At 31.0% G+C, this 18,587-nt stretch overlaps 4 protein-coding genes and 1 long non-coding RNA gene across 8 annotated transcripts; 1 reads left to right on the plus strand and 4 right to left on the minus strand.

Moving 5' to 3' along the window:
* Positions 1 to 791: 791 nt before the first annotated feature.
* LOC116772064 (ejaculatory bulb-specific protein 3-like) lies at positions 792 to 2,410 on the minus strand. 2 transcript variants are annotated; one of them, XM_032664096.2, is made up of 3 exons: positions 2,302 to 2,410; positions 1,903 to 2,083; positions 792 to 1,043 (listed from the first exon to the last, which is right to left on the minus strand). In XM_032664096.2, the coding sequence occupies exons 2-3, from the start codon at positions 2,072 to 2,074 to the stop codon at positions 850 to 852; spliced, it is 366 nt and encodes a 121-aa protein (XP_032519987.1). In that variant the 5' UTR covers positions 2,075 to 2,083; positions 2,302 to 2,410; the 3' UTR covers positions 792 to 849. The 2 variants fall into 2 exon arrangements, with proteins under 2 accessions (XP_032519987.1, XP_032519988.1); XM_032664097.2 differs by having other exon boundaries at positions 1,903 to 2,095; positions 2,302 to 2,400.
* Positions 2,411 to 5,931: 3,521 nt separating this feature from the next.
* On the minus strand, positions 5,932 to 7,130 carry LOC133320267 (allergen Tha p 1-like). The gene is made up of 3 exons (XM_061528149.1): positions 6,971 to 7,130; positions 6,640 to 6,830; positions 5,932 to 6,252 (listed from the first exon to the last, which is right to left on the minus strand). The coding sequence occupies exons 2-3, from the start codon at positions 6,815 to 6,817 to the stop codon at positions 6,062 to 6,064; spliced, it is 369 nt and encodes a 122-aa protein (XP_061384133.1). The 5' UTR covers positions 6,818 to 6,830; positions 6,971 to 7,130; the 3' UTR covers positions 5,932 to 6,061.
* Positions 7,131 to 8,672: 1,542 nt separating this feature from the next.
* On the minus strand, positions 8,673 to 9,709 carry LOC116772062 (allergen Tha p 1-like). Its single transcript, XM_032664093.2, has 3 exons — positions 9,552 to 9,709; positions 9,268 to 9,467; positions 8,673 to 8,972 (listed from the first exon to the last, which is right to left on the minus strand). The coding sequence occupies exons 2-3, from the start codon at positions 9,440 to 9,442 to the stop codon at positions 8,776 to 8,778; spliced, it is 372 nt and encodes a 123-aa protein (XP_032519984.2). The 5' UTR covers positions 9,443 to 9,467; positions 9,552 to 9,709; the 3' UTR covers positions 8,673 to 8,775.
* A 2,260-nt stretch (positions 9,710 to 11,969) lies between these two features.
* LOC133320268 (uncharacterized) lies at positions 11,970 to 13,438 on the minus strand. Its single transcript, XR_009753687.1, has 2 exons — positions 12,889 to 13,438; positions 11,970 to 12,608 (listed from the first exon to the last, which is right to left on the minus strand). It is a non-coding gene; the product is annotated as an uncharacterized LOC133320268 (long non-coding RNA).
* Positions 13,439 to 14,993: 1,555 nt separating this feature from the next.
* On the plus strand, positions 14,994 to 17,503 carry LOC116772065 (ejaculatory bulb-specific protein 3-like). 3 transcript variants are annotated; one of them, XM_032664098.2, is made up of 4 exons: positions 14,994 to 15,078; positions 15,425 to 15,489; positions 16,949 to 17,132; positions 17,244 to 17,503. In XM_032664098.2, exons 1-4 carry the CDS (start codon positions 15,009 to 15,011, stop codon positions 17,432 to 17,434), a joined length of 510 nt encoding a protein of 169 aa, XP_032519989.2. In that variant the 5' UTR covers positions 14,994 to 15,008; the 3' UTR covers positions 17,435 to 17,503. The 3 variants fall into 3 exon arrangements, with proteins under 3 accessions (XP_032519989.2, XP_061384135.1, XP_061384136.1); XM_061528151.1 differs by lacking the exon at positions 14,994 to 15,078 and adding an exon at positions 15,085 to 15,144; XM_061528152.1 differs by lacking the exon at positions 14,994 to 15,078 and adding an exon at positions 15,248 to 15,275.
* Positions 17,504 to 18,587: the final 1,084 nt, after the last annotated feature.

The raw sequence follows: 18,587 nt of genomic DNA on the forward strand, positions 1-18,587 counted from the left end.
ACATTTATATTTTTGAAGGTTTGTTAGTAAATGCCTAGTTTAGATTTAACAAAGAGAGCTTGGTGAAACTGGGTGTAAGACATTTAAACAGACATTAGTGCGTTGTGGGACGCTCGATACCTCTAACAGATCATCAAACGACTCAACAAGACATCATTCATTTAAGATTGTTTGGTGAAACTGGTTCTACGAAAATTAAAATTATCAGAGTAAAGTTGACGATACAAATGCATACTGTTGGAATCAAATATTCCTATAACTATTTTTCTTTTTAGGTGATGTAAAAACGACGTTTTTTATCCACAAAAAATATATATCTCTGTATATTATGCTTTTATCAGGTAGGTATAACACAATTATTTTTATTAAAAAAATAGAAGTTGAATAGAGTATATAATTTATTTCTTGCTAAACACACTTTCTGCTTGATCTTGAACTTGATCTTTAAGAGTTTTTCTACTGTAACTTGTTTTAAATGTTATTCCATAATAAAAGTATATTATTGATTTCACAGAGGGTCAGAATACTCATAAAATAGATACGATCATTTTATTTACAATAAAAGACAACTTCAAAGGGAATAAATTATTAATAAATGCAAATAGCATATATCAATATGTGGGTTTTTATTAAGAGTAACGATCAGATAGTCCACCTGATGCAAATGAGTTGCACAGTGGATAGGAAGGAATAGCATAAATGATGGAATAAATTGAGATATTTAATTTTTATATATGTACATATTTTTATAAGCATATTTTTAAGGCGAGCATAAAAATGAAAACTCTAGATATATTTACAAACAATGTATTTGTTTTCAAATTAAGTCGTTATTATTGAATTCGGTGTTTATTCAATCGCGTATTTACTTATTTCAGCCTCATGGATATCGAAGTATTTATTGTCGGGGTCATATTTGTGTCTGAACTCGATGTACTCTTTGGGTAAATCTGCTTTAAGAGCTTGAAGGTATTCCCAGAACATGTGTTTCGTGTGAGGGTTACATTTCTTGCATGCTTCTTGTACGGCTTCTAATGTTTTGACTGTAAATAAAATAAAAAAATGACATTTAAAATATCAGTTAATAATCCTTAATAAGAAATCTTTCACGAGGAAAATACTATCAACTTGTTAAAATAATTTTGTAATGCCAATATGGGTATTTTTAGTGTATCCTTCAACTCATTCTATTTTCATTATTTTATCGAGAAATCCAACATATATAAAACACATACTATAATAATTAAAAAATATATATGAATAAGTAATCTTATAATAAACTAGGTATCAGCCCCGGCTTCGCACGGGCTCTTTACAAAAAATATAAAACAGCCTATTTAATTTTTAGAATTATTAAACTTATGATCAAATTATCAAATAGTACGCCCAATTTAAATGATTTAAAAAGAAATTTACAGATAGTGATGTAGGCTTGAAAACGAAGTAATTTATTTTGATAAGACTTAATACTGTATTTGTGTAGTTTTCCAAAAAACGCTTTAGGAATGCCAATTTTTAAAAGTTGTAATATTGATATAGTATGTTATCCTAGAAGTATAGACATATGCTATCCCGGACTTTTTTGTAGACCTATATAAAATACACAATTCTACTATATATTATTTTGTTATATCTCAAATATTTTAGGCAGCGTTTTCGTTAAAAGCTCTCAGACGCCTCATGTTTTCCCGACATCTTCAACAAATGTCGTTAATATACACACATTTAAATACAAAAACTTAACAAATTATATACAAAAACCGTTCTCAAGAATCACGCTATCGAGTTTTGATAACTGTTTCATAATCGGTGCAGCAGTTTTTCCGTTTATCGCGAACAGACAGAGGAGAGGGACTTTATTTTACAATATGTATTGATGATGATTGATGATTCTTATATTACCTCTATAGCTTTCGTGCACCTTGTTGCAAGGAATCTTTTCAAGCAGGCAATTCGTAAATATCTTCAACTCGTCCAAATTTTTCACTAATAAATCCATGTCTAACTTTTCCAATACATAATACTGCGAATTGGCAGCTGCGAAGGCAACTAAAGCCAGAATTAAAGTCCTCATATTGAAGATCTGTAAAAAATACTAAGATAAATAAGTATATATTTTTATTAACATTAAATGTAACTAAAATTTATACTATTAATATTTTTTTTGTAATAATTTTTACAAAAGGATTATTGAAAGATGTTCGGAATACTTTTAAGGTAATTAAGTTTCTTTTATACTATTCTGATATAATAAATATATATTATTGGAATATATTTTAAAGCAATTTTGTTTTCCTATACCTGTCGTAAAAATAAAAAGGGACTCCCGTTAAAGATCACTCTAATACTCTTTAAAGAGACAAGTCTCCGCCGGATCCGACACAACTATGTCGATTTACAGAACCACAGCCAACGTTTTATACGGCGATTTTTTTTTACATTTATATTATTATACATTTAAAATAACCCTGTTTGTGCTAGGCTATAGAAACTTATAGGTTTTTTTTTTATTATTTTATTATAACGAGATGTGCTGTATTATTATGGACATATTAACTTTTCCAAACTGGTTACAAAAAGTATGCTGTTATAAATTCGTTTGATTTTCTAGTATTATTTTATTATTTTCTTAGCATAATGTTTGTCATATTTGACTTGCAAGCGTAGTCATCAAATTGTTTGCAAGGCTAATTAAAGTGCTGAAAGTAGTAAATCATAAAAATATACAATAAAATTTGCATTTATAAACCAGTGCAATAAATTATGATGATTCATTAATTTTTTCCTTTGTTGTTGACCGGATATTTTTAATTTAATATTCATACAAGTGGATACATTGAAAGGTCGTGTTATTGTAGAGATAGCCACGAAATTTATGTCAGTTGGAGTCAAGTTTTGTTTGCCATGGCTCTTGAATGATTACTAATACTTTAAAATAATATGTGTCACAACTAGTAGAGTCCGATTATTTTTTTGTTATATAGAAAATATATATATTTTTATGTCGAACTCACAATATTTTATTTCCAAGATCTTTTTGTACCCACTTATAATTTTATCTTTGTTTATCAATTCAAAACACAATTATTTTTTTTTATTTTACATTTTAAAATGAAAGTGGTATAAATTAATTTCTCCTTTAAATTCATATATGTATAATAATATGATAGAATAATATGTTTTATTCTCTTTCAAAAATTAAATTTGCAAACCCATCAAATATTTAAATAACAAAGTAATATAGTTATGTATAATATAGTTAGTTACATATAATATTTCTAAATATCTTATGAAATTGCTTTTAAGTTATTTTTTTATCAAAGTCGATATATTCTAATTATATATATAATTCGGAAAAGAAAAATAAACAAATAAATCCATGTTACATGTAAAAAGATTGAAATTTTGATTCTACGCCCAGGTGCCAGAGCGCGCTGATCGACCTTCCAACCCGTACGAGATGATAAACGTTTAAGTATTGCAACGTTCTGCCAGAAGTCCAAACTTTTGTTAATGTTTGGAAACAAACTATCTCAATATAAAAACAGATATCGCTTCAATGTTTTATTTGCAATTAAAATATTACAAACAATTTGTGGGTGTATATATTTGTGTATTATTATAATATGTCAATATGCCTGTCTTCATTATATGTATTTTATCACCAATACTTCATTTTATCTGCTAGGCTAACAAACAATGTCTCTTAAGACATTTGGAGTCATCAAATTCAAGTTGGCTTCTTCCGAATCTAATTATTATAAGCTTTATGCCAAGAAATTATTTTCTGTTATTATATATTTTCTAAGCTGTTACCTGGGGCTTTACCTATGTATTAAACCATTAATAGGATAATTTCTGGCAACGGAATAACCTCAGTAACCATGACCTTCCCATAAATTTCTTATTGAAAATAAGTCTTATATTGCAGGAATAATAGCCTAAAAACAGTAAAATGAATTAAAAACTTCCTTTTGTTGGAGTAATTTATTTTAAGTTAAAGTTAGTCCTTTTGGTCCACAGATTAATCAGATCAAACATACGTCTGCGTGTTTTAAAATACTAGTAACCCAGTACGAGTTTAATGAGAGTAATATCATAATTTTTACTAATCAATATGAATATCAGCCCCGTAAAACAACACAACACAACTGTTATCAGATTTTAATATATAAAGAATATTTGTTATCGTACGTGCACATAAAGTTAAGGCATTTGATACCTTGAAGCGTGATAATTTTTTATAGTCATCTCATCCTCAGTAACACAGTCAAGTAAACAATTCAGTAAAGTTGTTAAATAGCGTCTCCCCAATCAGGTCTGCAAATATTTTATTTTAGCTTTTGATATTAGACGTATGGCCATTGGGCATCAAAGCACTCATGTATCATCGCTATATCTGGTTCGAAGTGTGCGATACAACTCTAACTTCTAGGAAAAATGCAAGAGCCACTAACCCGGTCCAGTCCGGTCCTCAGTCGTCGTGGAAGAAACTCGACAGAGAAATGCTCCTGGAAGTCGTCTTAGTTCAGTCGTGGTTGTCAGCATCGGAAGATGTAGAGGTAGAGGTGGAAGCTCTTTGGTTCCGGATATCGATGGTTTGCTAAGCGTCGATCACTCGGGTTTCAGCAGTGTCTATAAAACGTTAAGTGTGACTGTCTCGGAAGTGGTGTTCGTGTTGGCTGGATCTCTGCCATGGGATTTGGAGGCGAGCTTCCTCACGTTACTTTATCGGTAGCGCGTGGAGCCGAAAGCTCGTGGAAAAATGCCAACTCCAAACAAGGTAGAGGCGCAAAAGAAGGAGTTCCGTTGCGCCATGAGGATGGAGTAGATTTCTAGGCTAGCATAGCTAAGAGCAGGCATCCGTACAGTTGAAGTGATCCGTCCGATTCTACTTGAGTGGCTAAATCGTGATCACGGGACGCTTATTTTTAGAATAACCCAAGGATGCCAGCTTCAGTGTGCCATGGGTATGGTTGCAATGAAGACACGGTGCAACATACCTCAAGGAGTGTTCATCCTGGGCCTGCGGACAAGCAAGTCTCGTCGCTAAAATAGGACCTATCATTACAGGCCGTAGTTAAATCCATAGTCGATATTTTTAGGTCGTGGCAAGCGATCCTCTCCTTTTGCGAAACCGTTATGGCGCAAAAAAAGACAATAGAACGGCTGAGAGAAGAAGACCGGACATCGAGCCAACAAGACCGAAGGAGAGTAAGACGTCGGCGGCTCGCTCATGACCACCGCCTTTCTCTATAAGGAGAATCCAAGGCGGCAGACATGGGGAGTCTGCCATCCTGCTTCGACGAGGTCCTCGAGTCGGATGGCATGCCGCACCTTACTGGCACGCCTCTTATAGCTTCTGCGGCTTCAAATCAATCTTGAGTTGAACTTGTGAAGGGATATCTCATAGTGGAAAGCCGCTGGCTGAGCAAAAGCGTTACCGTAGCCTCCCCCACCTGTGGAGAGAAGGAATGACGCTGGTTTTTTAGTGAGTAGACTGGACGCTTTATACCCACAGACCCAGGAGTCCCACATAATCACAGTTGCCCTCCCCGAGCCGAGTTGTATGCGAAGAGCATTTTTTCAAAGTCAACAAAAAAAAAGGTGCGCTAATGAGGGACAAAGCCACATAAATGTATTTTGTGTGATTAATTATATATATAGACCTCAGGTTATATTTTCGACAATTATGAATTTTATTTGCTGTTTTTCATTGCAATTCATAATTATAATGTTATACGGTGTAAAGTTTCAGTCGATGCTATTGAACAGAGAAATAAAAGATATATAGAAAGGTGTCAATAAATTTATTAAATTTTCAAAGTTATTTTTAAATTGGCATGTTTTTTTATTTATTAGCCCAGTGACATGAAATAAATGTAAAATGTTAAGTAAAACTTAGCACAGAATATAAGTGAAAACCACATCTTTATCGAATAAGCCATTTAATTTATTATAAAAAATCCAAGAACGATTAAAAAACAATTTTTCAATTGAATTCAAGTGTGAAAACACAAAAAATAACAAATAGCTCTGTCCAAAAATTAAACTTTTGTCGTTAATTTGCGTAATTGTTCAATAAAGATTCGAGATCGTTGAAATATTTATTCTCGGGATCGTACTTTGCTTTAAAGCTGATGTAGTCTTGGGGAAACAGAGCCTTGAGGCCCTGCAAGAACTGCCAGTAACAATGTCTCTGATAATCACTGCATCTTTTGCACTTATGATCAAAAGTATCTTGAACGATTGCTGTAAACAAAAATACATATCACTTAATTTCTAAATAAGAATTTTATAATTGTCTTAAACTTTATATAAAAAAACATGTCACTAACAACTAATACCAAACTTAACGAAAATATGAAATTTCCTTTACATAAAGTAACTAAAATTATATAAAATGTTGAAATTGTGCTATGGATAACTAAAATTATATAAAATGTTGAAATTGTGCTATGGACAAAACAAAGCTCTGTTCTTGTTTTATATCATTAAAAATTTAAGAGGAAATTCTGTTTTTATTATTAGTTATATTCATGTTTTTGGATATATTAGTCTTTAATAATGTCAGTCTCATGAAATACAAGAAAATGCTGTATTCATAATTAATGGTGTGAACATAGCAAAATTATTTACCTCTATAAGTCTTATACAAAGGCGAGCAAGGTCCTTTATCCAGTATACAGTCAACGAATATCTTAAACTCTTTAGGATCTTTACTCAACTTGGGCATATCTAGTTTTACCAAGTCATAGTAATCAGGCACAGCTGCAGTCACATATGCAATCGCGGCTAGGAATATAACTGTCTTCATTGTGCTAGATAGTCTGAAATTACAAAAATATATTATCAAATAGTGAACATGAAAATATGACATAAATTTATTTTTAATTCTTGGAGTAATTTGAAATGGTATTGTAATTTTTATTTTTATCTTACATACAATTGTAATAATTATTTTACATACCCTATAGTTACGTTGCGTTCACCTCTTGTTATTATGATATAGCTATATATCTTAAGACACTGCCCTTTTTATACTATGATTTACTAATTAAATGTTTAATAACTATAATTTTAAAACGATTAGAAACTAATAAGCAAGGAAAATTAATAGTGTTCTCTGACTATTAGGTAACTTCTGTCTTATTTTGTATCATTTAAATCAGAAATCGTCCGCACGACATTTTTATATTATAAGAGACATGTTGTAGCCATATAGTTATTCAATCGTATATTTTGCCATGTTTACACTATAAATTATGAATAGTGGACTTTCTTGTATTCCATGACATCGACATGGCGTATATTTCTAAAAAGAGGTATTTAACTAATAACAGCAACAAAATTACCTCTTAAGTTGTTCCATTATATTCAATTTTAATAATGTTTTATAGCTAACACAAGTACACTGCGACGTTATCAAATGTGTTCTTTGCGTTTTTGCTATTATTTTTTCTCAATATCTATTTCTAAAATATATGCGTCAGTTATGTTGATAGGCCTCAGTTTAAAGATTTTTTCAGTAGTTAATTTGGAATATAGACAAATTACCTAAGAACTAAGTTTTGGTACTAACATTTTTAGCATAGAGTTTATAATTTGATAGTTGCTTTCAATTATTAATTTACCTTAAATCAGTTATACAGTATTGGGATTTATTTTTGTAAAAACACAAAACAGGAGAGAAAAATTATTATATCACCATCCAATGATACTAGACAGATTAAGATAAGATAATTTTTAACTAGGTAAATAAACTTAAATGATGATTATAGGTAGATTCAAGTAATGTTATTAATTTATTACTTTTCTTACTACACCTATGTACAGAGTTACACAAAACGTATTAAATGTATTTGAAATACAAGAGTAAAACGGTCTACATTTTCTAATCCTAACATTTTAACCATTCAGTTATATAAGTTTACTTGAAAAGTTTTCATTAAAAAATTTCACCAGAATTATTTTAATCCTCTAGCGGATCCATATGTGTGTCTTAGCCTAAAGACACTAAGGAAATAAGCTATTGTTCAATTCAATCTATTATAAATAGGTGCTAGGACATTCATGATTTTAGGTAAGGCAAAGGTAAGGTAAAATTTTAGGTGAAGGTAAAGGTATTAAGATCTTAATAAATAAATACAGTTCTAAAACTTAATTCAGATATCAAATCACTCGTACCATCGTGTGCAAAACCACGGAAATTGTATGGGTTACCTAAAATCCATATTAAGCAAGATGTTTCCTTACGCCCAATTGTAAGTCAGATTGACGCACCAACTTATAAAGTGGCCTAATTTCTTTCAAAGATATTATCACCAGTGCGGGGCCTCACAAAGTCAAGAATTCCTACCAGTTTGTTAATGATATAAAACACTTAAAATTGACAAACTATGACAGTATGGTCAGTTTCGATGAAAAGTCATTATTCGCTAGTCTACCTGTTCTTGACTGCATCGAGGTTGTAAGAGGTAAGTTAAAGGATAAAAATATGCCTATAGAATATGCAGATCATTACCTTACATCTGGCTACCTCATGTGGAAGGATGAATTCTACATATAAGTATGTAGATGGAGTTGCAATGGGTTCACCGGTATATGATGACAAATTTGCCATATAAACATAGATATTATAATATATAACAGGACTAGGTAAAACAAATAAGTCGAGTTACTTTAAGTTTATTCTCAAATTGTTGGTTTGACATTTGACTGTGGACATTAAAACATCATTAATAATTGATTAATTGAAACAAAAATTGTATATTTTTAATGCCAGTCTGCATAACCACTTAATATCAATTCTAGAATGTCGAAATATCTGTTATCGGCATCGTACTTTTGTCTAAAATGGTCGTAATCTTTAGGAGCGATTGTTCTGAGTGCCTGCAGGAACTGCCAGAAAGCTTTCTTTTGGATCGGGCTACATTTCATGCAAGTTCTTTCGATGGCTTCTTGGACAATAGCTGTAAAAACATTCAACATTTAAATTAGAATACGAAATACAAATACACTTCAGAATAAGATAGGCATTTTTACGAATAATTCAAATTAACGTTACGGACATTGATATAAATGATTCATTAAAAAATGACTATTTTCATTTTACTCTTCTTCAACCAAAAAAATTTTTCTTAACATAATATTATAAAGTCACAAGTCATCTCCAAACTGACGTAATATAATTTCATAAGAAACATTTCATAAAAACTAACAATATGTTATAGGTGAATCATGTTTAATAATAATGACTATAATTACCTCGATAGGTGCTATAAACGGGCGTGCAGGGTTGCCTGTCCAATAAACAATCTACGAGTCTTTTAAATTCCAGAGGGTCTTTTTTCATCTTATCCATATCCAACGTAGCAACGTTATAAAACTCGGGATCAGCAACCGCGAATGCGATTACAGCCAAGAAAATTATTGTCTTCATTGTAATGCAAAATCCGGAGTGTTTGCTGAAATGTTTTTAATAATAAAAAGAAACTACTAAATAAATTTAATGTTTATTATTATTGCTTTAGATTGTAAAAATTCCTTACCGATATGTCAAATCCCAACTATTTTGCTTCCGTAAGAATGTTTAAAAGTCATTCTTATTTATACTTTACTTCATAATAACTATTCATTTAAAATCCATTAACAACAACATAATTTAAATAAATATTATGTTGTAACGATTAAAAGTATTAAGAATAATTGCTTCGTTAAATACGTAATGTCTCAGTCAAATATTAGAAAATAATAATAAATAAAAAATTATAATTCACAATCGATGTATTATAAAATGCCAATATTTATTTGTATCAATGAAGATTTTTTTCAATTCCACACTTAGACTTTTGCAACGTAACGGGTATACACACACAACTAAATGCCATCCATTGTGATCTAGGGAAACTGGCCTTGTTATTTTAGACTGAGACACAAATATTTAATCCTGGTGATACATGAAATCTGCATCACCCCTGTTACAGACTTGATCATCTATTTCCCCCGCGGGCCGAGGTGTGCTTATCTGTCAAGGAGTATATTTAATGTCCATGTCTTGACAGCCTCGAACATACTTTTGGTCGCTCGCTAAAGCGGTGCAAGGAAATTTCTGTAGGTCCTTATTACCGTCTTTGCATAACCTTGATGGATCGCTGGCCCATTCGGCTTAAGAGGAGCCTGAGCGTCTGTGCACTCTTTCTGCGTTGAATTCAACTGTTAATGTTGTGGGAAAAATACAGATTACCGCGGCGGTGCAGAGAGACTGTGTGCAATGTGTGGCTTACGCAAGGTGCTGTGCTTGTCTCTTGTCACAAAAGTCACAAGTTTACGGGTTGATCACTAAATTGTCGCCATTTATTCTAGCTTCAACATTCCAGCACATTCCCCTTTAGATCAACCACAGTATTGGAATCATTGGGGTTGACATAGCAAACGAAGTTCAATTCCGGAGACATTTGGGGGATGAGGTTAAACTGGCTTTTAAAGAACTAGTAGATCGAGGTAGTACTTTTCATGAGGACACTTGCTTTTATAAAGCACAGATTCGTTCCCACACGGTTCTCGCCTCTGGTTTGTTACACCATATTACCAGATTCTTTCACTTAACTCCATACAACATCCTATGCTCACAGACTATCGAGAACTCTTGTGTCTCGGAGGGGATGTGAGCACGCTCTATGTGTTCTATCATCTGTACAACGGGGAATATTCCGAGGAGTTATTTCACTTAGTGCTATGGTCACCCTATTGACGTTAGTCTACTCGCAGTAGGGTCGGATTTCAACCACTTCACCTGGATGCCTTTAGTTGCAAAACTGTAAATAAAATTTATTTTATTTGTTGTTCTTAAAAGTAGAAGGTATGCTGACTGAATCATTCTACCAAAAACTGATCGCTAAGGAACTAGTTATAAATTTCAAAATGGCGATGTAACGATACAGCTTATGGCGCCATTATTAGAGGCGGTTTTATTAGTTCCAGGTAAAATCTTATGCAGTTTAACTGTAGTTTATCTAACTTTTTTTTTAATCGCTCCATAACCTGAGAACAGTCCCAAGTAACCATGACGTATGTATATAATTAATACATTATACAGTTAGTTGTTTATAAGATTTAGAATTTTATCATAATTCTAGTAACTTAATTTAAATTAAATATTCGACAAATGAACATCTATTCAGTCTTAGATGAAAAGAAGAAATAAATATCCAAAAGAATATTTTCATAAAGTTTAATTTTTTGAAATAAATAGTCATATTGAATAAAATTTGTGGTGTCGAAAAGGTCAATTTTATATTTTTATGAGGTAGATCAAGATCCCAGGGTGTGGGGGACACCTAACTTATTTTCTGAAGGACAAAACATTCATAATAGGTATTAGTGTCTACAATAAAAGTAAACATATCTGCTAATTTATACCTGCGGGCAATTCTCAGGTACCAGGTGCTAGAGGTAAATAAAAATTGTATTCACATTACTTATAGTCTAAAGTCAGATTTACTTTACTTATTTTTTACGTATGTTGTAGGAAATATTGTAAATAATTAATTGAATATAAATACTGTTGGCATAATTTTTCCCGGCGTACGATAACATCTTTATATTCCATTTGAGTCAGTTTTCGTAGTCAACACAAATGTCACTTAGACATCAAAGGCGTCCTGTGCGTTTATCCAAAAAATAAAAGTTAATTTGTTTTTTTAGATATTCTTGTGTACTTTAATTTTCGTCAGTTTTGGTTTTCATATTTTTAAATAATATATATTTTAGATACCAATAATTATAATTAAAATATTTGTGTTAGGAATATGTGACTACTTTTTATGACCTACGATTTTTTGAATTGATTGTCCCGGTATTTTATTAAGTAAATTTATTTTATTCCTTAAACTTTTGTATAACATCGAATTTGACGTATAGATACAGTTATTATAATATATAACAGGACTAGGTTAAACAAAAAAAAATCCAGTTACTTTAAGTTTATTGTCAAATTGTTGGTTTGACAGTGGACATTAAATTATCATTAATAATTAATTAATAGGATTTATTGGAGTTGGTTGACACACGTGTGATGGAAACTTTGGTGTTGTTAATCCATCATTTTTCTATATTTTCGCGGGTTGCCTTAAGTCAGAATAGTGTTTAGTTTTAGTTTGTGTGTATTATTATCTCGTAGTTGGTTGGTTGTTTTACTAACCTATTGCATCCTTTTTGTAAGTACTTATCTGTTTTGTATTTGTAAATTTTTATATCTACAGTTGTATAAAATGGATGGTGATCCTCCCCCGTTACCTTCTAATCCCAGTGATCCTATGAATATTAATTTACAATTATCCTCTTATACCAAACGGGAAACTCCAAATGTATCACGTAAGTGTCATGGTGATGAGGATTCTTTAACTTCTTCAAGTGGACCTAAAAATACGGTCATTAATCTTTCACTATCCTCTTCGTCAGTTCGGGTTGTGTAACCCCTCGACGCACTGTGATTGTCGCCAGTTCTTCGTCCTGGAGCTCTCGTCTTATATAGCGCGCGTAACCTTCCTTGCACTTTCTCCACATCATGTAACGGCTCCATATATTTCTTTGCTCTGTGACGAAATCTAAAATGATAAAAACATAATCATTCCGGATTGTTTTGCATCGTATTACGAACACGAGACGCTGATCGAGTTCGCGAACGTATTTTCCACATCTATTCCTTTATCTCTCGAGATTACGAATATTTAGACTTAGTTTTGGTATCTCGGCAATAATGAAAGCGGTATCACTGATGGTGCTGGTGACAGAACTCGACATGGCTTGAACTTCAGGTACTTGCAAAGGTCGTGTTGTTTCCATAACGTTGTCGGCAGTGGCTGCTAAATTTTCAAGATCCCTCACCTCACTGACTGCTAGAACACCTCTAACTGATAGAGGCAGATGCTTTGCAGGCCTTTGCTACATTATACTTAATGTCTCGTCCGAAATTGTATCACGTGCCAGATCTCTCATTCGCCGTAGAAGCTGAGATGGTTTCTGATCCCCAAGTTCCATTTCACTTAATAGTTTTTGACACGGTCTAATTTCCGATTCTTCGTAGGTCTTTAATAATGGCTCTTTCAGGGTATCACATTTCTTGACTTCTGGCGGTATAAGCAATATGTCACTGACCTACTGTATAACGTCTTTAGCTAATTTAGTGACAATTTAGCAAAATCGCGCTTCATCCGATATTTTTTAAGAAACAAAGATGGCATCGCTATGAAAAAACCAAAGTCGTGGTTGTTCGCACCAAAATTCTGGTATTCTGGATAACTAATGTTGGTTCCTGCTATTTTTGAGACGTCATTTTTAAACTTTAAAAGTAAGATTCACAGATAGGTATTCACGATGATATCGGGTCACCACTGGGCTTACTGTATAGCAGCTTATTTAGTAGGCGTGAAATAACAAGACTTTTTAGTCTATTATAGTTTATAGCAAGAGTCTGTTTAATTGAGTATTTATTACAGTAATGAATAAGAAAATCATGCGACATAGTATTTATACTAGGCACAACAGGTAAGAATTTTTTTGTCTTCATTGTGCTGAAAAAGCCGGAGAGGTAGCTAAAAACTGCAACATGCGTAGAATACATATAGTTCTAAATAATTTTAGTATATTTATTATTATTACTTTGACTAAAAAATTGTAAACGATTTATCAAAAGCCACCTAATTTGATTTTGTAAAAGTTTAAAATGTTTACAAGTAACTTGTATTTATACTCGGTTCCTTCTTACATAATATAATTTATGATATTTATCAATTTAAATAAAAATAAAATTGTCTTATAGAAAGAATATTGATGATGAGATCTAAGTAAGATATATTTTTTATACTGTAATCAATAAATTATTTAATAACATAAAAACGTTAATAAATATGTACATGACTTATTTGAAAGACCAAATCATCGACTATCATATAGTTGTAAATGAACACGAACAGGTGACGATTTTTTACCAAAGACAAAAAGAGTCTTTAGTTAAACAAAATACTTTTCATATTATGTTTTATAATCTACTTGCTTTTGCTTTTGGTTGAATCGGCAGTGGCCATATAATTTATTATGAAGCACATTTTATATACATTTCATTTTTTTGAAAATTTTACCTCTATTGCTTATACAGAATAACCGAAAAGCATAAAAATGGAAAAAATTTTCTTTAAAAGCATTTATCATTTTAAAAAAAAGGACAGTTTTTTGACATAAAATAAACCTTAGCAATTGTATAAGTTGTTACTGTATAGAAATTGATATAAGATCTCAATGATTATTAACCATTCATTTTTTTTTTAATTTGATAGATGTCAGAGAATAGCTGTAGTCAAGTTACTACAGCTCTCCTTATTCCCACCCTTTCCTCCTTACTGAACAATCAAGGCCAGCAACGCATCCGCAACATCTCCCATGTTACAGTTGTCATAAAAAATACTTAGCCTATACAATACATTAAAATACATGGATAGTTTATTTAAAACTTTATTTTCATTGTGTTCATGTTTAGTGACTCTCTGATTGTTTTAAAATTAATGTACACATATTGGAATTTTAGCTAATAATATTGGAATGTTAATTAATATCAAAAAATGAAATAACACAATCATTGAGAAAAATTTGCAGTGGTTTATTTAACAAATAAAAAATATACACTGGTACATTCATATTGAAAGAAAAAATTAAAGATTTAGATATTGAACTTATACGTTTGCCCGAGGATTATATGTGGAATAATTTGTAGGCAGAAAGAAATATATGATTAGTCATCATTTTGATGATTCTCAATAATAATCGATGGTCATCATTATTTACAAATATCGCACGTCCCACGAGTCCGCGTCAGCAAATTTATTTTGTAAAAACTTGTAAATCGTTAAGTATAACCATAAGCAAAAACTCATTTAAGTTCTAACTTATATCATTCTAACAATATATATGTATATACTTACTTTATTTAACAGCTCATATATGATGAGGTAATGGTGATAAATAATTATATAAAGAAATCCTGTGCATCTGATTCAAAGTTGTTAATTTTTTTTTTAAATGGTAGGACATGTAAGGTCTCGAAAAACTAACTTCGGTTCATGAATTCACTCGCGGAAATTAAGAATCGTATGATTCATAAAAGAAAATCCAATTTTAATTATACTTTTAAGAAAGTTGCTTAAAACCTGGATTTTAATACTCTGTTTCCATAAGTAATATAAGTCCAACACATAATAAAATTACTATGCGGGTTTTAAGTAAGTAGTAAGCTTAAATTTTCATATTTCAAGGCATTGTTAAAGTAAGAAACACGGTGTTTGCTATAAACATTAGTACCTAAGAAAAAAATAAATATTTATTTACTGAGTTATCAATTATTATTATTAATGTACTATAAATATCTCAGAAGAAGCTCTTCGTGCCACATTAATGTCCAAGCAGCGATTGAATGTGGAATTGCTGTTGAATCTAGTAAGTGTACTTTTAATTTTTTATTGCTAACTTCATAACAGCTACAAGCACTAAATCATATTTAAAAATAACAATCAATCATCTTGTATCTGCGCAACAGTTCGTAAAACTGTTTAAACTAATATGCTATTTTAAAAATAATATATTTTATAAATTTTTGCTCTCCCTTAGTCTATGTCATAAAGCCGCGTTTTTTTTAAAGCCTCTGTTGTCTTCTACCTCAAATGTTGTTAGTATATAATTGAAGTTACGTTTTAAGTTTAAGTCCCAATAAATATTTTTTCTTTTTAGAAACAATAGGTATGAATCTAACTACAGATATCAATAAAGCAATAAATTCATAGATCTTTACATTCCTAGTTGATAAGATTGTTTTGAAAACTTGTAAATTATTTCTATTCAAAAGAGGGAAAATATGATCATACACCGTATATATTTCGATGCTAAGTGATTTCCTACATAACACTTTACATTAATTTATTAGCCACGCCTAAGAATTTCTTAAAAATGAAGCAGCCATTTAATTTCCATGACATATTTAATTAACATGACATGACATGTTCAATTGTTTTTTAACCATTATTCATATATATCTTTTTGCTATTAAGCCTCACAACTTTCTTTTCTATGCCAAATTCTTACCCTTATGTTTATGGACCTCCAAATTAAGCTAATATAACTTTGGTAATCACCAAAATCGTAACTTTATGATAAAAATTAAATAAAATAACATTAACCATGTTTGATAAATCTTATTCAACATTATATATAGAAATGGAGCTACTACAAATACATATAAATATATAAGTCGTCTCTTATTACAAAGGTAATTTAAAACAGTACAGGAGTTAATTAAATATAAGTACATTGTTTCAATCTGATAGTTGTAAATCTAGGAACTTATATTATAATTTTTTTATCCAATCATTGGTGCATTACTACGTTCATTAAAAATATAAGAATGTGTTCCGATTCTGAATGTTAAAGGTCGTATAAAAAAAATCGTATTCTTTTTTATATTTTCTTAAGTGTAAAATATTTCTGTGTGTATTAAAATTTAATTGCATTTATTTACTACCCAATGGCCTTGATATCACTTTTATGCCCCAAACAGTATGAACAGTACTAATTCACCAGTATTAATATTGATACATATTTGCCTATCCTTTACTAAAGATAGACTCTTTTAACCTACCTTATATTTTATTTGTTGTGACAAAAAACGTTTCAATGCCATTTTTCAATACATAGATTTACTAATGCAATTTGAAAAGATTTTTGTGGCAATCATAAAAAACATAGTTTATGGAATGTTTCTCATCTTCTAACTTTTAAACAACAAAAAATAGCATTATACATATATTAATTTTATCTTTAAAAAAATATTTGTTTTCGGTTGGAACATATTTGTATGCATATACAAAAATTTTCCAGCTTCTAAGTATTTTTTTTTTGGCAGATGTTCAAAATGAAGAGTGTAATGATTTTGGCTTTATTTGCCTTTGTGGCTGCTGATAAAGACTATTACGTCTTGGATAAAATAGATTTATCAAAAATCGAAAACAACATTGAAGAGCTAAAAATTTTTATGGACTGCGTCTTAGATAAAGGAACTTGTTCTGATTTATATAACAGTTACAAAGGTCTGTATTTATTTATTGTATTAAAAGGAATAAGACACCTATTTAATTCCAGTTTAATAAAAATATTAACATTTATTCGATAATCATCTTAATGGTTGTGTTATTTTACAGTGCACATTGACGAATCTTTTAAGACAGCTTGCGGCAAATGTACTCCAGAACAGAAGCAATTCGTTTCACAATTCTTCAAGTTATACAGAAAAGTTTTACCCCAAGACATTGAGGACTTCATTAATAAATATGATCCAGAAAGAAAATACATCGATGATTTGTTAGCTGAAGTCGACAAATATAATGTTTAAAGTTATATTGTAAACTGAATTATACCTTTCAACAGTTTTTGCTTATAAAATCATTTGAAATTATTGTAACCAATTGTTTTATTTTTTTTTTCATACAAAAAATTATATTATTCGATTATTATTTGCAACACTTAAGTATAAAATTTACAAATGTTCCTTGCATTTAAAATTAGTTCCGATGAAAAGTTTGTGTTAAATCACCATTTCTTGCTGATGTCTTTTAGAAGTATAAATATAAATTGTTAGAAATGAAACATTACTTTTGATCACTCGTATATTTACTCGATTTCGAGCTCAATTAATACAAAACTCAAAGTGCTTAAATATCTAACAGTTAGTTATTGACTAGCGTGATCTATAATATTACTAGGAGCCATCTGTTGGCGGCGAATGGTAAATAATAATACATAAATTTGTTCAGACATAAATTTTAGTATCGTCTCTGTAATACCATAAGGCAAATACAATTGTAGTTAACATTGCAAATGATGTATTTAATTTAAAAAACACAACTTCACATTGTAAATAATTTATCATCGAGGCAGATGGTTATTCTTGTATGTTATATTTATTTCAATTCAATTTCCTGAGCATCAAAGTATTTATTGTCAATATCATATTTCTTTCGAAACTCGACATAATAATCGGTTAGTTTAGTTTTAATAGCCAGAACATGTGTTTAATATGTTTACTGCATTTTCTACACGATTGTTCAACCGCTCCTAAAGTCTTCACTGTGTAAAGCAAAAAGTTTAAATAAGTACTAGTTACTTTTGTTACATTTGTCGTAATTTTTTCGTAATTTTATATTACTTATAAGTAACTTTATTTCTACACTGTCTGTTTTTACTTTTTTTGTATGCTAAAAGGGGCAAACTGGCAGCCTGCCTATCTGATGGTAGTACCGTCGCCCATGGACTCCTTGATTGGCGAAGAGGGGGAAAGGAGGAAAAGGTGGGAAAGGGAGGGAAAAGTAAAGGGGGAAAAGGGAAAGGGCAACCGGCTCTCACACTCATCGGACGAAACGAAGCTATCAAAAACTTCTTCACGCCGATCTTCTGTGAGAGGGTGGTACTTCCCCGGTCGAGCCAGCCCATGTTCGAGCTGCAGCAACTTGACCACAGCTAGGCTCTATGACCTCACAAAATAATAA

This window comes from Danaus plexippus (assembly GCF_018135715.1).
Source record: "Danaus plexippus chromosome 16 unlocalized genomic scaffold, MEX_DaPlex mxdp_23, whole genome shotgun sequence".
Lineage (NCBI taxonomy): Eukaryota > Metazoa > Arthropoda > Insecta > Lepidoptera > Nymphalidae > Danaus > Danaus plexippus.

What these genes read in the sequence shown, in the direction of transcription:
- LOC133320267 (XM_061528149.1), bottom strand. Translation starts at nt 6,817, where the DNA reads ATGAAGACAGTTATATTCCTAGCCGCGATTGCATATGTGACTGCAGCT. An exon ending in TTTGTATAAGACTTATAGAG is followed by an intron (nt 6,253 to 6,639) that starts GTAAATAATTTT and finishes TTTTGTTTACAG; the next exon opens with CAATCGTTCAAGATACTTTT.
- LOC116772062 (XM_032664093.2), bottom strand. Translation starts at nt 9,442, where the DNA reads ATGAAGACAATAATTTTCTTGGCTGTAATCGCATTCGCGGTTGCTGAT. An exon ending in CGTTTATAGCACCTATCGAG is followed by an intron (nt 8,973 to 9,267) that starts GTAATTATAGTC and finishes ATGTTTTTACAG; the next exon opens with CTATTGTCCAAGAAGCCATC.
- LOC116772065 (XM_032664098.2), top strand. Translation starts at nt 15,009, where the DNA reads ATGGTGATAAATAATTATATAAAGAAATCCTGTGCATCTGATTCAAAG. An exon ending in GTTAATTTTTTTTTTAAATG is followed by an intron (nt 15,079 to 15,424) that starts GTAGGACATGTA and finishes TAAATATCTCAG; the next exon opens with AAGAAGCTCTTCGTGCCACA. An exon ending in TGGAATTGCTGTTGAATCTA is followed by an intron (nt 15,490 to 16,948) that starts GTAAGTGTACTT and finishes TTTTTTTGGCAG; the next exon opens with ATGTTCAAAATGAAGAGTGT.
- LOC116772064 (XM_032664096.2), bottom strand. Translation starts at nt 2,074, where the DNA reads ATGAGGACTTTAATTCTGGCTTTAGTTGCCTTCGCAGCTGCCAATTCG. An exon ending in GGTGCACGAAAGCTATAGAG is followed by an intron (nt 1,044 to 1,902) that starts GTAATATAAGAA and finishes TTTTATTTACAG; the next exon opens with TCAAAACATTAGAAGCCGTA.